The 14,309-nt window shown below is 52.0% G+C and overlaps 2 protein-coding genes across 3 annotated transcripts; both read left to right on the forward strand.

Annotated features, from left to right (window-relative positions):
- The first annotated feature begins 970 nt into the window (after nt 1-970).
- Nucleotides 971-8,906, forward strand: COX5A (cytochrome c oxidase subunit 5A). The gene is made up of 5 exons (XM_086620483.1): nt 971-1,055; nt 4,616-4,732; nt 5,829-5,950; nt 7,326-7,448; nt 8,762-8,906. The coding sequence occupies exons 1-4, from the start codon at nt 971-973 to the stop codon at nt 7,437-7,439; spliced, it is 438 nt and encodes a 145-aa protein (XP_086476609.1). The 3' UTR covers nt 7,440-7,448; nt 8,762-8,906.
- Nucleotides 8,907-9,658: 752 nt separating this feature from the next.
- Nucleotides 9,659-13,684, forward strand: FAM219B (family with sequence similarity 219 member B). 2 transcript variants are annotated; one of them, XM_086620434.1, is made up of 6 exons: nt 9,659-9,754; nt 10,748-10,850; nt 11,161-11,251; nt 11,677-11,754; nt 12,041-12,089; nt 12,485-13,684. In XM_086620434.1, the coding sequence occupies exons 1-6, from the start codon at nt 9,659-9,661 to the stop codon at nt 12,641-12,643; spliced, it is 576 nt and encodes a 191-aa protein (XP_086476560.1). In that variant the 3' UTR covers nt 12,644-13,684. The 2 variants fall into 2 exon arrangements, with proteins under 2 accessions (XP_086476560.1, XP_086476561.1); XM_086620435.1 differs by having other exon boundaries at nt 9,659-9,691.
- The last annotated feature ends 625 nt before the right edge of the window (nt 13,685-14,309 follow it).

Raw genomic sequence — 14,309 nt, forward strand, 5'->3', positions numbered from 1 at the left:
AAATAAATAAAATTCTCTGTAAACGCTCTGATCAGAGCCTAAAGTCCTTCATGGCCGCGTAGCTGAAAGCTTAACGTTTCACCTCCCTGATGCTGCCCCGCTGTTGCCATCTCACCTTGCTGCCAGCAAGGAGAGAGGGAAGGAGAAGAGATCAGTCATTTCTCATTATTTTGTTAATTTGCGGAATTATTTTTAATTGATTTTTACACGCGGGCAATTTCCAATCTTGGAGGCAACAGGAGGAGCCTGGGGATTTTGCAGTCCTCACTTTGCTGGCTGCAGACCAAGGATTTCCTGCATGAGAAAATGGTTTGAAAAAAAAAAAAAAAAAAGACGGTAACCCGAAACATGAAGTATTTAAAATAGCATGATGACATTTGGCTCCACAGAGCCCTAAAGGGACATGTTGGGCAAAATTTTCACTGTGCTTTTGCTGCGCTGCTGAGGCACAGCCCCAGGCGCCTGCGGAGAACAACTTTTGGGGTGATTTTGGAAGAGTTGGAGTTTGGAGAGTTGCTGGATATCACAGCTGGAGCCAGACTAGGGCTCCTTTTCCTCTCGCTCCCCGGGAAGAAGCCAAGCAGGGACAAGGAAGGGCCCCTCACGTCCCCACAACCCCAGTCTGTGAGGGGACGCGCCCGCCCGAGCCCGGTTAATGGGGCTACCGGGCCGCAGCGGAGGAAGCACCACCCGAGCACCGGCACAACCCCTCAAACGCCCCGAGCGCCGCCCCTGCGGCCCTTTCCGAGCCGGGACAAGCCGCCCCGCCGCCCCCCAACCCGCCCCTTCCCCTCCACAAAATGGCGGCCGGCACCGCCCCGCGGGCGCCGCGCTCAGCCCCGCCCCCTGCGGCCTTCCCGCCGTCACGCGGCGTGTCCCCGCGGCGCCGCCGTAGCTGCCGCCTGCGCCGTCCGGTGCCAGGAGCGAGCGGCGCGCGCCCCCGCTGCCCCGGTGCTGCCTCCCCGCCGCCATGCTGGCCGCCGCCGCCGCCCTCATCCGCCGCTGCGCCGTCTCCGGTGTCCGCGCCGCCGTCCGCCGGCCCGCCGGCCCCGCAGGTGAGCGGCCGCCCGCATCCTTTCCCCCCCCCCGCCGCCGCCTGCCCCGAGCGCCACCCCGGTTCCGCCCGGCCCCGTAGACCCGGCCGGTGCCGCCGCGTCCTTGTAACGACCCGCCGGCGGCACTCGAGGGCGGGCCGCGCCTGCGGCCTGGTGCGCGCCGCCTCCGCCGGGCCCCGCCGCTGCCCCGCTGCCGGTGACCCCTCACCGTTACCGGCCCCGCCGCCTCCTGCGGGGCGCCGCGTCCCTCCCCGGCGCCGTAAGGGGGGGGAGTGGCGCCGCCCTCCCCGGGCCTCCCGTGAAGGTGACATTGAGGGAGGTCGGCGGTGACCTCCGCGGTCGGGGCGAGCCGGCCCCGCTCCCGCTCCGCCTTCTCTTCTCGCTTTTCCTTATTAACACCCCAATTAGGAGGAGGAGGAGGAAAAGCAGCCGCGGTGTGAACGCTGAGCAGCGAACCGGCGCTGAAATACCGAGACTGCGGAGAAGGCAGAGCCCGCGGGCCTCAATTAATAGCTAATTAGCGGGGAGCCATCGTGTTTAAAATACCCCGAGACCCGGCCGTGCCTGTGCTGCAGCACACGCGAGCTGCAGGGGTGCTGCAGGGGGTGGGGGGGCTGCGTTTTTAAAAAAATGCAGATCCTTTTGCGTGCTGTGATTTCTTGGACACCGCTCAACCCCCTTTTTTTGGTTTTAAATCCATTAAAATCCTTTGTACTCCGGCTGCTCGTGGCCCCCGCTTCCCCACGCCTTTGCTAAGGAGCAAACCTCCATCTTCTCCTTGCCCAAGGTTTTGCGTTACAGACACCCCACTTACCGCTTCCGACCCCGTTCCCCTTTGCCGGTGGCCCCGGTGGGCTGTGTTTCGGCAAACGGGACGTGCTAGGCTCATCTCGGGAGCCTGGGGGTTTAAGTTTACGTTATGTAATGCTGCAAAACGTTCTGCAGGTAGTGCATGTGGCAACCCCAGGGCTTCTTGTTGCCATTCTGGCCTTTTTTTCGGTAAATTATTGCTCCTCTTGATGCATAGCAGGGAAAGCTGGCAAATCGTGGCACTCGAGGAAGTTTTAACGCGTGTTTGCGTGATATTAGGTGGTTTTAGGCTTCTCGCACCCTTGAAGCTCGTTAAGTTCTCTTGAAAACGTGCCTCTGCAAACAGACGAGCCCTTTGCCCCTTCCTTGAGTTGGGAATCTCGGCACGGATGGTTCGGCTGTGTGTGTGACAGTGACCTTGATGGACCCCACTGAAACGAGAGGCGCTTGGCTGGATCCTGCGGCATGTCGGCTTTGCCAGGGCGGCTCGCGGAGTCTGGGCTCTGGTGTATGCTTCCAGTCTGGTGTATAGATATAAACGTCAGCGTGGAAAGCACAGGGTGGTAAAGAAACATCACAGCAGCTGAAAAACGCCTCCTGGAAATCCAGAGTTCCAATTTTTCTGGTCTTTGTTTGATCTTCTTCAGGATCCTTTGGGTCTGACCAAGTTGTTCCTTTGTTTAAGACTAAAAGGAATAGTTTTGTTGAGCGCTTGGTGGAAAGAGACTTTAGTGTTTTGACTTCAAGATGACATTCGGGAACTTTGATCTTGGCTTTTCTCTTAGTGGGACTTGCTGTTTGTAGGATTTGCTTTGTGTTTAGGAAAAAAAATATTCTCCCCCAAAATGGGCAGCACCTGAGGGCTTTTCAGCAGCGTCCTCTCACTCCCCACATGAGTGCAGGAGCATTTTCGGAGGAGTGTTCTTGCTCTGAGCCCAGCTGTGTGATTTATTGAAGAAAGCAGGGCCAAAGATCTGTTTCAGAGCTGGGGAGGGGATGGGGAATCCCCCTACAGAACTGCAAAAGAACGTTATATTTCCATCTTGGCCTGTCACTTGCTTTTCCCTTGCCTAATTACGTAGCTAAACCAACTGAAAACATTTTCATGGTTTGGGAAGCATTGCACGAACCACAGTTGCAGCTGAAATGTTGGACCAAAGTTAAATTTTGTTAAAAATCTGGATTGCGTTCTAACCGGGCTGTCGTTTAATGTGACTAAAGATATTCCTTGAAATTGCTGTGGTTCCTTCCGTGATATTTTATGTAGAATTAGGATGGTGCTTCGCAGTGTGCCGCTCGCTATGATCTTCAAAGTAGAAAGGTATATCTGGGCAGGATGTGAAAATGCAACTTGCTTTGGGGGTTTCTTCTTTTAAATAAAACTTTGTAGCTGATCAGCACAAGTGGTTCGTGATGGGTTAAAAAAGAAAAAGTGACTAGGTCTGTCTGACTTCCTCTGGAGCAGAGCTGCAGACTGGCAAGGTCATTTCTGGTGTACGACCTCTCTGCAAGTAGTAGTGGAGTGAAATTACCGGCGTGGAATGGATCAGTCCCGAGCCAGGCTTGTGTCCTGCCGGTGAGACGGCTTCCAGGGTGCTCCCACTCTGCAGGGAGGACCCAGTAGAGCTCTGATGTGGCTGGAGGTGGCTGTACCCTAAGTTTTAGTTCCTTCGGGAAAACTCTTTCAACCTTTGTGGATTGAAAAACAGAGCAGCAAAAAAGCAATTTGTGATAGTGTTGAGGGGAGAAATGAGTTTATAATCCTGTCAACCTTATTTGCTCACTGGAGTACAATCCACTTTTGTGCTTTATTAATTATGAAGTATTAATGCAATTAAAGCCTTGAGATCCAGGAGTTTTGTCTTGGACAGCAGTCATTTTGTTTTCTCCTTCAACTCTTCAATAGCCTGTAGTAGCTCCCGTCCCTTACGCTCTTGAGAGCCTTCGTAGTTGGGCTCAGGTCATGTTGCACAGATTCCAAAAAAAACTTCGAAACAAGCCTTCCTCAGTTCTGAACTTGTGGTGGAATCAAAGGCCTGCAGCTCGTTGCTATTGAGTCATCCAGCACAGTCGGTCTGTTGGTTGGGAAATCTGCTTTTTCCTGGGTTACAAAATCAGTTCCGGGGCAATTTCAGGAGTTGTCTACAGTGGGAAGTTACTCCGGAATAAGCCAGTGTGTTTGTCTTCTGTTGATAATGGCATAACTAATAGGGTATAAGGTTTGATTTCTGGAAGAGACGCCCCTGAAAAACTGATTCACGTAGCTAAAGTCACTGCACAGACAAGTCCTGTAGTTTTAGGACGGGGCAAATGTGAGGAACGGAAGAATTTTGCTACTTCAGATGAAGTACGTGTATGTTACGTTTCTCTGGCTTGCTTGGCTCTTGGAAGAGGGAAAATTCCTGTATCTTAGGGAAACAGGGCTCTCAGAAAAACTTCTCTTAAGGACTGGTTATACAGAATTGCTTCTCTCTTGCGTTTCTCCATCTCTCAAATAATCCTGCTCTGAGCAAAGGATATGGGAACACTTTGGAATTCTGATGTAAACCAGAAAATAGACACTTTGCCATTAAACAAACAGCAGGTATTTAATAAGCTGTATTCATTCAGTGCTTACCCAACCTGAGGACTGATCCAGACTGACTGTAGTGAGTGAAATATATATTTTATGGCTTTTGGTCTCTCGATTGGGATTAAAGTACGCTTATTTTCTGTTTGCTCAAAGCCTCTTCCTTTCTTTTTGCACTCAGCTGTACTGCATGCCCGCTGCTATTCTCATGGGTCACAAGAATCAGATGAAGAATTTGATGCTCGCTGGGTGACATATTTCAACAAGCCAGATATTGATGCCTGGGAGCTCAGGAAAGGTACGTTGAATGAAAAGAGAAGAGTAACATGGAGTAAATATAACCTCATTGCAATAGTTTTGTGACCAGAAATAACAACTTATTTTTACTTTGCTGTTGGAGAGCAGAAATAGTGAAAACTGGGAGTCTGGTGTAGGAGAGCCATCCTTTAAATACCCAGTGGGGGCAAGGCATTATGTGAGCCTTTCTTTATCTCCTCTGAGTCATCTGGCTGCTCCGAGTGTGCCTGCAGTTGGCATGCTGCTGTTTGCTCAGCTCCGGGCCCGTTGCAGGAGGTGGTGGCACCTCACCAACCAAGCAAGCGGTTGGAAGGAACCACAGCATGCAGAATGAGGGAGGGTGAGGGTGCAAGGCAGTGGGAGTCCAGGCTTTGTAAATTTTAGCACCTCAGAATACGTATTTTGATATCCAGGTGGGAGGGAGAGAAACACTTGCTCCGAGGAAAGAGTATTTGAGCTCAACTGTTGCTTAGTGGATAACCACATGTGTTTTTCTTTGGACCTTGACTTAATGGCTTGGCCATAACTCACTGTAGACTGCCTGGTTGTCTTCAGTTGGTATTTTCTGTGGAGTTGCCAGCTCCTTTTAAACTACCTCAATTAGAGCTTATAAATGTGTTTGCATAACAGCCAGAGGGATGGTTCCAGCATCACCTGGATGACTAGGTGTTGGGCTCTTGGAAAGGAGAGGAAGGGAACAGACAGCAGCTCGAGTTCTGGTTTCATTACATCTGCAGAAGTGAAGTTGTTTGGTTTTCTTAATGCTTCCCTAACTGATGTGCTGTGGTACAGACACTGAGTCCTTTTGGGCGCGTGGATGAAACTGGCCCACTGGGATTTCATGAAATCCACTTAAAATCTACAGCAGTGAGCAACGGTGAGAGGGAGAAGAGCACAAGAAAACCCTCGGCCATGTGTTGTGTGTGTCCCAAAAATAGCAGTGAAAATTATACTTGGTTTCTAATGGTGACTGGTGTTGTGGTAATACTTAATTCTTTCCTGAGGTGGAGAAAAAAAAAAATAAGGCTCAGCAGATTTCTTTTGATAGCATGGTGAGCTGATGCCAACTTCCTCTTGATATTTCCTTATATTCACAGGCGTAAACACACTTGTGGGTTATGACCTGGTTCCGGAACCAAAAATCATCGATGCAGCTCTGAGGGCATGCAGACGGTTAAATGACTTTGCCAGCGCTGTCCGCATCCTAGAAGTTGTAAAGGTGAGTGGAGTGGCAGCCGGGGGCTCAGCAGCAGGAGAGTTTTTCTTGGCTTACAGTTAGGGGTGCAAAGGGAAACCCCTATTTCCTGCTGCCAGAATCAAAAGCTTCATTAGGAGCACGTGCTCAGTGGCTTGAAATAATTGTTTTGAGGTGAGAGTGCTCGACAGCACAGCCTCACAAGTGTGACATTAGTACATTCCTCTTTTCCTTTCCTGATGCTGACTCTGGTGGGAAAGTCTTTAAGGATTTTTCTTACTTTTTTTTTTTTTTAATAAGCATTATTAGAAATATCTCGAGCAAGGGCAGCTTACTGGCTTCTTAAAGGTCTGAAAAACTGAGCTGGCTGGGAGTAGTAACTCGGGAAGCTGCACAGGCTTGAAAAACAACGTTAAACCAGCACCTTGAAACCTGAGTCCAACCTTCACTTAACAGGGAGTTGAAATGGGTGGGGATGGAGGCAGGACTTCTTCTATTTCAGTCATAGAAGCCAGCAGCTATGCTCTCCCAAATGTTTTTTGCCACAAGTGAGGAGTGGCGTGGAGGTCCTTGCTGACAGCTGTCAAATCCACTTGCTTCAAACTCTACTCCATAATCAGTTGCTTCTTAGTTGGCTATTTCTGTGTTCTTCTGTAGAACTGGAGCTCTTTCAGTGGTTTTAGAGACATAAGATGAATGGAAGAGTCTTTGTGTGTTTTCCTTATATCTTTTTTTTTTTTTTCCCCCTCCGCTTTTGCCCCCACCATGTAGGGGACAACTCAGTTTATCAGAAGTTGAAGACAAGCATATGGTCTTCCTGGAGCTCCACCTGAATATTATTTGAGGGATGATGTTTTCCTCTAATTTCCAAGCAAGTTGAATTTTCTCCCAGGTTCTGTCCAAAAGCTGTTTTTATTTTTCCCGTTTTACTGATTGGATACAATTTTCATTCCGTTTCTTAAGGAGTTGATGGTCTTTGGGCTGGTTTGCAAAGCACCACTTGTTGAAGGAACGTGGCTTGGCCTGTGCTTTTGTGTGGTGTGACACACATGTCGTGGGTCTCATCAGCCAGATGCGAAGTGAGGGAAAGTTGTCAAGTGTTGAGAACAATCTGCAAATCCCCCAAAGGGGGATTTCGGCATTATTCTGGGATGCCTTGCAGCCACGGTTGATGAGTAGGAGGACTTTCCAGTATAGCTGTATGCAGACCTCATTTATTTGACATGCAGATGGAGCTGGGCTGTGCTCTCCTGTCTTGCAGAAGCTGCTCTCATGAGCACTAGGTGGACCAGGCCATGCACCCTTTTGCAAACACAGGTCTTGATTCCAAACCTGGCCGGTGTTCAGTGGGCCTTGGCAGCAGCTTGCTGTTGAAATAACACCGTTCCTTTTCATTTAGGACAAGGCAGGACCTCACAAGGAAATCTATCCTTACGTTATCCAGGAACTTAGACCAACTTTGAGTGAACTGGGAATCTCCACTCCAGAGGAACTGGGCCTGGACAAAGTGTAAACCTTATTGGTAAGGGATGACGTTGCTTCCGAGACTTGGCATGGGACTCCTAAAACTCCCCTGGCAAAGACAGAATCCTCTTCCTTACCTTCAGAGGTCCACGAAAGGCTGTCAGGTTCAGGCTTGTAACACGATTCTCCAGATATCTCTGTAACGACAGTCTCCTAGAAAAAGAAGAAGGCTTAAAAAAAAAGGACCATGCAGTTTGCTTGGGAAGGGATAAGATGGTCAGCAACTGTACCCAACCTCCCAGAAAGTTCTAGATAGCAGTTGCCAAGACAACGGGTATTGCAGCACTTTGTTGGCAGCATGTCGACCTTTGCTCCTCATCAGCTTGTCCCCCAGAAGTGTTTTTAGCAAACGGCAGGATCGTTTCCTCTGGAAATGCACAAACATTGATTTTATTGTCACAGTGCAGCCAAGGTAGACAACTGGGAGATGCTAATGACTGGCTTGTGCTCGAAAACGGGTCCCACTGGTGGCAGTCACCCAACAACAGTGAAGTTCCTTCACCTTACACTTAAAATAGCATCTTTTTCTGTAGTTAAACACTAATTTGGAGGAAAATAGCATCTTTTTCTGTAGTTAAACACTAATTTGGAGGGCCCCTTGCTTACAGAATAAACAGATCGGCTGTAGCAGAGCCAGAGCTTAACTGCTCCATGTGAGAATACTCAGGAGCCTCAGCAGATAATTTCAGGAGCTGTGCATGTAGTATTTCATCCTGAGTGCAGCGACCTCAAGTCTCAGAAAGCTGCTTGTTTTACTGGCTTTTTAGAGCTGAACTTCTGAGTATTTCTAAACTTGGAAGCAACTGTAAGGAAGACCTTTAGATCTCCATCCTAAACACCAGGCTCTCGCAGGAACTGCAGCCTATGAAGACGTCGTTTACTAAGCAGCAGCTTCTCTGGTTAATGAGGATCTGTCATTAAGTGTAGGTGAGACCTAAAGTGCTGTATTCCCAGACTAAAATGAAGCCCTAAATAAAAATCCCTATGGAAATAAAGCTGTGTAAAGGCAGTCTCCTAACTCAGTTTCTTCAGGACACGGCCAGTGTCGTGTTCCAGCCTTTTTTAATATTATGCTTAGAATAGAGCTATCAGGTGTCAGGCTGCAAATAGTACTTAATTCTGGATCTTTAAGTCCCTGCCCTGGAATATGAAGTTGGGAATGCAGTAACTGCATTTGGAAGCTGTGCGTGGTTAAATTGGGCTTTGAGTGGAAAAACGAGCTGTGAAAATAACACATTTGAGATCTCCTGGAAACTTTGTGGAGATAACAGGCCGCTGCTTTAATGGCTTTTCCGTTCTTTTCCGTTCCAGGTGCATTACTCGAGCATTTTCCTGATGCTACCTGATTGTACACAGTCGCCTGGAGACACAAGGGTTAAAATATGACTTTATTGGAAATAACTTCTTCCTTTATTGAGTCACAATGTATGTGATGTGAAGCTGGACCTAATAAAGGAAAAACTGGTTTGACTGATGCTCGTGTGATGGTTTCTTTTTACTTTTATGGGGAAAAGGAAGAACATAAAACTGCAAATGTGCTCTCCCAGGAGAGTACCTGGAAATCATCGTTTCCTTGGAATTGCCCGAGCACCCAGCTCCGCTTTTGGGAAGGGAAAGGTAAGGACCTGTCTGGAGGGCACAGTGGCCCTCCTGTGCGCACAGCTTTGGGGAGGAGGAGGAGAACAAGGACTGGCAAAACTGGGAATCTGTTCCAGGATAGGCGGTGCCCTGAAGAGCCTGTTTTCCACCTCGGTTCTGGTGCAAGCAGCGGTTTTGGCAAATAAAAAAAAAGGAGAGGAAAAGGGAAACTCGCTCCATTCCCTTCCATTCCCCTTTCTCACTCTTAGAAAAAAGGGAATTTTTCAGGAAAAGAGGAATTCGGGCAGGGAAGCGGTTCCCTGTTGCACAGCGGGCTCACGGCAGGGGCCGTGGGTGTCCCGGTGTCCCGGTGTCCCGGTGTCCCGGTGTCCCGGTGTCCCGGTGTCCCGGTGTCCCGGTGTCCCGGTGTCCCGGTGTCCCGGTGTCCCGGTGTCCCGGTGTCCCGGTGTCCCGGTGTCCCGGTGTCCCGGTGTCCCGGCCCGCTGCCCGGAGGGTCGCACTCCGCATGCGCGGCGGAGGGGCGCGCCACCACCCCGCCTCCCATTGGCCGGATCCCGGCGCCGAGCGCTGCCATTGGCTGCTGGCGCGGGGGCGGGGCGGCGGGCGGCCATGGCGACGGGCGGCGGCGGAGCCGGAGCCGGGGCTGGTCCCGGTCCCGCTCCTGCTCCCGCTGCGAGCGGAGCCGGAGGGCGACGGGGACCGGGGGTATGTGCGGGGCTGGGGGAGTGTGGGGCAGTATGGGGTACGTGCAGGGGGGGTATGTGTCTGGGGCGTGGTATGGGGTATGTGCAGGGGGGGTATATCCATGGGGTGTGGTATGGGGCGGTATGGGGCTGGGGTGTGTGTGTGGGGCAGTGCAGGGTGTGTGAATGGGGGTGGTATAGGGCTGGGTATGCGCGTAGGGCAGTCTGGGGTACATCCATGGGGGTGGTATAGGGCTGGGGTATGTGCATGGGGCAGTATAGGGCTGGGTATGCGCATAGGGCAGTCTGGGGTACATCCATGGGGGTGGTATAGGGCTGGGGTGTGTATGTGGGGCAGTATGGGGTATGTGCATGCTGCCTGCCCGGTTAATCCCGCTGGCTCGGGCGGCCCCAGCTCCCTGCGCATGGCGTTATTCCCACATGTAAGGCTCTGCCCTGCTAATTCCGGTTTAAACACTGATGCTAATCCGGGTTGTGCTCTCCGATCACCACCCCAGTTCCTCTGTGTTGTTTCTTCGCTAACTGCTTCCTCTAATTCCCCGTCCCTCCCGCACCGACTCTCTCCCCCCGTTTTCTCATTTTTCCTCTATTTTCTTCATTGTTCTTCATTCTTTCGTTTTAATGATGTGGTTTCATTATTGCGTGGCGAGAAGCTTAAAAGGCTCAAAACCTGCGGAGAAATTAAAATAAAGTGTCCTTGTGTTTTATTTGATGAACCTGCTGGTTGAATCTCCTCCATCGTGTCATCACTCGAGTGTTATTGGAGTTAGGCTTGCGAAGAAACTGCCGGTCGCTGCGTGTGGCTTTTAATTTAGCATCACCGTTCCCAAATAATCCCTTCATCTGCTAATAGATCTGCTTATTCCTTTTCCTCTCCCTCCTCCGGCCGCGGCACAGGGCTGGGGAGGCGGAACTGTCCCCTCTCAGCTCTCCCCGGTGGCAGATTTCCACGCTGGGTGCTATTAAATCTGCTTCTTTCCCTTATTTTTTTTAGCTGATTCGGACTGAAAACAAGAGGCCGAACAAGGCGACGGATGCTCCGGAGAAAAGGGGACCCTACATCATGAGCAAGCCTCCCTCCGTTCGTGCCACGCTCCGTAAGTGACGCTCGGTGTCGGCGCAGCGACTCCGCCGGCATTTGGGGAGACGTCTGAGCCTCTTCCCCCACAGTGGGCAATACTTTTTATTCCTCGGCAGGTCAAAACCATAAAAATACTCATAAAAAAACCATAAAACCCCATTGGCGCTGCCTATGGAAACCAGCACGGTGCCCCTGTGCTCTCCCTAGCATAGGAGTATCCTATGGGTATAGAATATCCACCTGCAATGGATATTCCCCCCCATCCCCCCAAGAAAAAAAAAAGACCCTTGGGTGTTTTTAGCTCTGTCCCTGTGCTTGGCTTTCAGAGAGGCAGCGGGAGCTGGCGAAGGCGGCACTGCGAAGGCAGGGGCTGCTGGGGGGACCCGCGCCGCACCACCCGAAGCCGGTGGCTAAAAGGTCAGATATCCCGTTTTTTCTTGTTCCTTTTCCCCAAGATGTACTTTTCCATGTTCCTTGGGAAGACTGGGAAACTCAGAGGATTGAAAAATGAGTTTGGGGACCTTAGTCTGCTGGCTTTGTTGCAGCCAGCAAGCAGCCAGTATAAAAAAATACAGCACTTTTCCTGCAAAAGTTAGGAGTTGCTCTAGCAGGAGCCGTGCTCCTCCTCCTCTTTGTTTTGGGGATGGTTTGGTGCTCAGGATTTCAGCGAGAGGGCTTAGATGGAGTTTATTTCTAGCTGGTCGTGGCCCTGGACAGTGGCTGGGTGGGAAGGGACGTTCAGGATGGGGGATTCCTGCCCCGGCTCCTCGGTCCATCAGCTCCGTGGCTGCGTTTCCACGCCAAAACATCTGTTGGAGCCTCATCCCTCTGCGTTCCGGCAGGTCGGTGAAGTTTAACAAGGGCTACACGGCGCTCAGCCAGACGCCGGATGAAAACCTGGTCTCCCTCGATTCGGACAGGTAGGGACTGGGTAAATATCCCAGGATTTTGGGTGGGGGGGTGTTGCAGGCTCACAGCTGGCTTTTTTTGGGGGGGGGCAGGATTGATTGATTTTCCTTGTCACTTGTAGAGCATCCCCAGTTGCACCTCTCAGCAGTGAAACGCTCCCGTTGTCCCCAGTTTAACAAATCCCTTGGGGTTACGCTGCCGGATCCCTTTTCCCCCTCACCCTGAGGTTCCCTAGTCTGCATCCCAAGCTAGGACACCACTTCCCAGCTGGCTCTGACCATTTCCTTCTTCTCTTAGTGATGGCGAGCTGGGATCCAGATGTTCCTCGGGCTACTCCTCCGCTGAGGCAAGTCCAGGGGTTTGGCTCTGATGGCGCGGTCCCCACCATGCCTCAGTCTCCCTTTTGCAAGCCCCAGCTGGCTGCCACAGCGGGGCAGACGACGAGCTCTGTCGTGCGAGGGTGTTGCAGCCCACGGGGTGTTTTGGGGTGCACGGGGTGCGTGTCAGGGTGCTGCAGCCTGGGAAAACCTCTTTGGTCTTCTCCTTTTGTCTTCTCCGTGCTGGTTGTGCTGCTTCTTCCCCACGTAAGGTGCTGGAGGATGCGATGCCCTTCTTGCTCGCAGCCCTACCCTTTGCAAGCCCAATTTTAACCAAACCGGGACTAATTTTACCCAGGGACCTAAATTTGAACTAACCCAGGACTAATTTTAACCAGCTCTGCCTCCTTTCTTCCCTCCACAGCAGGTGAACCAGGACCTGAGCCGGCAGCTGCTGCAGGACGGGTACCACCTCGACGAGGTCCCCGATGACGAAGATCTGGATCTCATCCCCCCGAAACCTGTCACCTCCTCTTCTTGCCCCTGTTGTTTCGGAGACTCTCTCTCCTGCGTCGTCCAGTAGACGCCGCTCGGCCAGGGCCGTGCAAGCACAGGTGAAAAGCCAGCACTTTTCTTTGTCCCGTGGGATGGCTGTTGGTGTCCGTGTCCCCCACCGGAGCGGTGACACAAGGACCGAATGATGCTGCGTCGCTGCTCGTGGTGGGCAGCAGCAACCAACCGACCCCAAAGGACTTTTGTTACACTCAGCAATATCAGAGAGAGGTGGCACGGTGACGTTTAGGTGGCCTGGATGGGATGTGTCGCCTGGCTGGGGTGGGGAGGGAGGAGAAGCAGAGCCTGGGCAACCCCACGGGGGTGCAAAGGGAAGGAATGAGGAGGTGCAGCAGCAAAAGCTCTTCTGTGTGCCTGACCTCCGCTTTTCCTCCTCTAATCGGCCACGTTGAGGATCAGGACTTGGCCCCCAGATATGGGTTTCCCTCCCTAATGAAGAAGTGGTTGATGGTGGGGTCGAACTGCAATGGTGTGGGACCAGGCTGGGAAGCCCCGAGACCCATTTTCTATTTATTTTAGCTTCAGTCACCCCTCCTCCCTGGCTGGCTGAGGCCAGAGGTCGGCTGGCAGAGAGCTGCTTCATTTAATTATCTCGTGTTGCTTGCAATTAATCGCTGCCGGGTTCCCTCCTCCCAAAGCCTGGGCTGACCTGAACCAAAGATGCTGCTCTGGCAGAGAAGATGGGGAGAAACCTAATGGGGTGCTGAGCTTTAAGCATCTGCATTTGTTATATCCACCAGCAGCCACCACTTGGGCTGGGACCTCCCTGCTTTGGATTCATTAAGTCCATCGGGTCTGGGTTCAGAGCTAACGGCTTGTCCCAGTTCTCCCCAAAGCTGCTTTGGTGCAGGCGAGGGGCAGGGCAGACCCCCCACCCTATGCCAGCTCTGGACGGGTCCCTCTGGGTGCAGATTTGGGGGAGGTGCTGGGGAGTCATATCTGCTGGGAGCCTTAAAAGCTGCCTTAAGTCACGGTCCTGCCGTACTACATCGGGGACAATCAGCTTCTTATCAAGAAACCTTATTTAAATATTTGATGTTTAGAGGCTTGAACCAGTTTTGGTTTGGTTTTGTATTTTCCTTGTTGAAGGGAGCACTTGAATAAACTGGGTTTCACTACTCGGAGGCTGTCCTGGTGCTGTGGCAGGGTGCTGAGCCCCCTTCATCCCCCCCCAACACAACCCTGCTGGGGAGGGCTCCTTCCCTCACCCCGGCGTGTTTTTGGAGCCATCTGCACCAAGGACAAAGTCACCACTTTATTCACAGCACCGGCGGCTCTCTGGCTCCATCACCCTGCCAAGCAGCCCCCTTTTTACGGCTGGGGAGAGGGGTGACGTGGCAGCAGCAGAAACCTCAGTGTCACATTCACGGGGGGAGCAGCAGCTCGTGGAAGCCGGGCGGAGGTGCTCGAGACGCGGGGGCGCGGATCTCGGGCCTCCCCGCTGCTTCTCAGCGAGAAGGAAAAAAGGAGGGGGGGGGAAATAATAATAAAAGGAGTTGTCGTACGGCATCAGCAGCACCCAGAGGGGACGATGCTACGGGGACGTGGCTAACGAGCCGCGAGGGGAGATGCTTTTCCTCCGCCCGCTCTTGCTCCACGCCACGTCCGAGGAGTCGATTCGTGGAATTGCTTCTCTACGCGTGGGGTGTGGGCTGTTTTGGGGCTTTAATAGGTGG

Source organism: Tauraco erythrolophus, chromosome 14 (assembly GCF_009769465.1).
Source record: "Tauraco erythrolophus isolate bTauEry1 chromosome 14, bTauEry1.pri, whole genome shotgun sequence".
Taxonomy (NCBI): Eukaryota; Metazoa; Chordata; class Aves; order Musophagiformes; family Musophagidae; genus Tauraco; species Tauraco erythrolophus.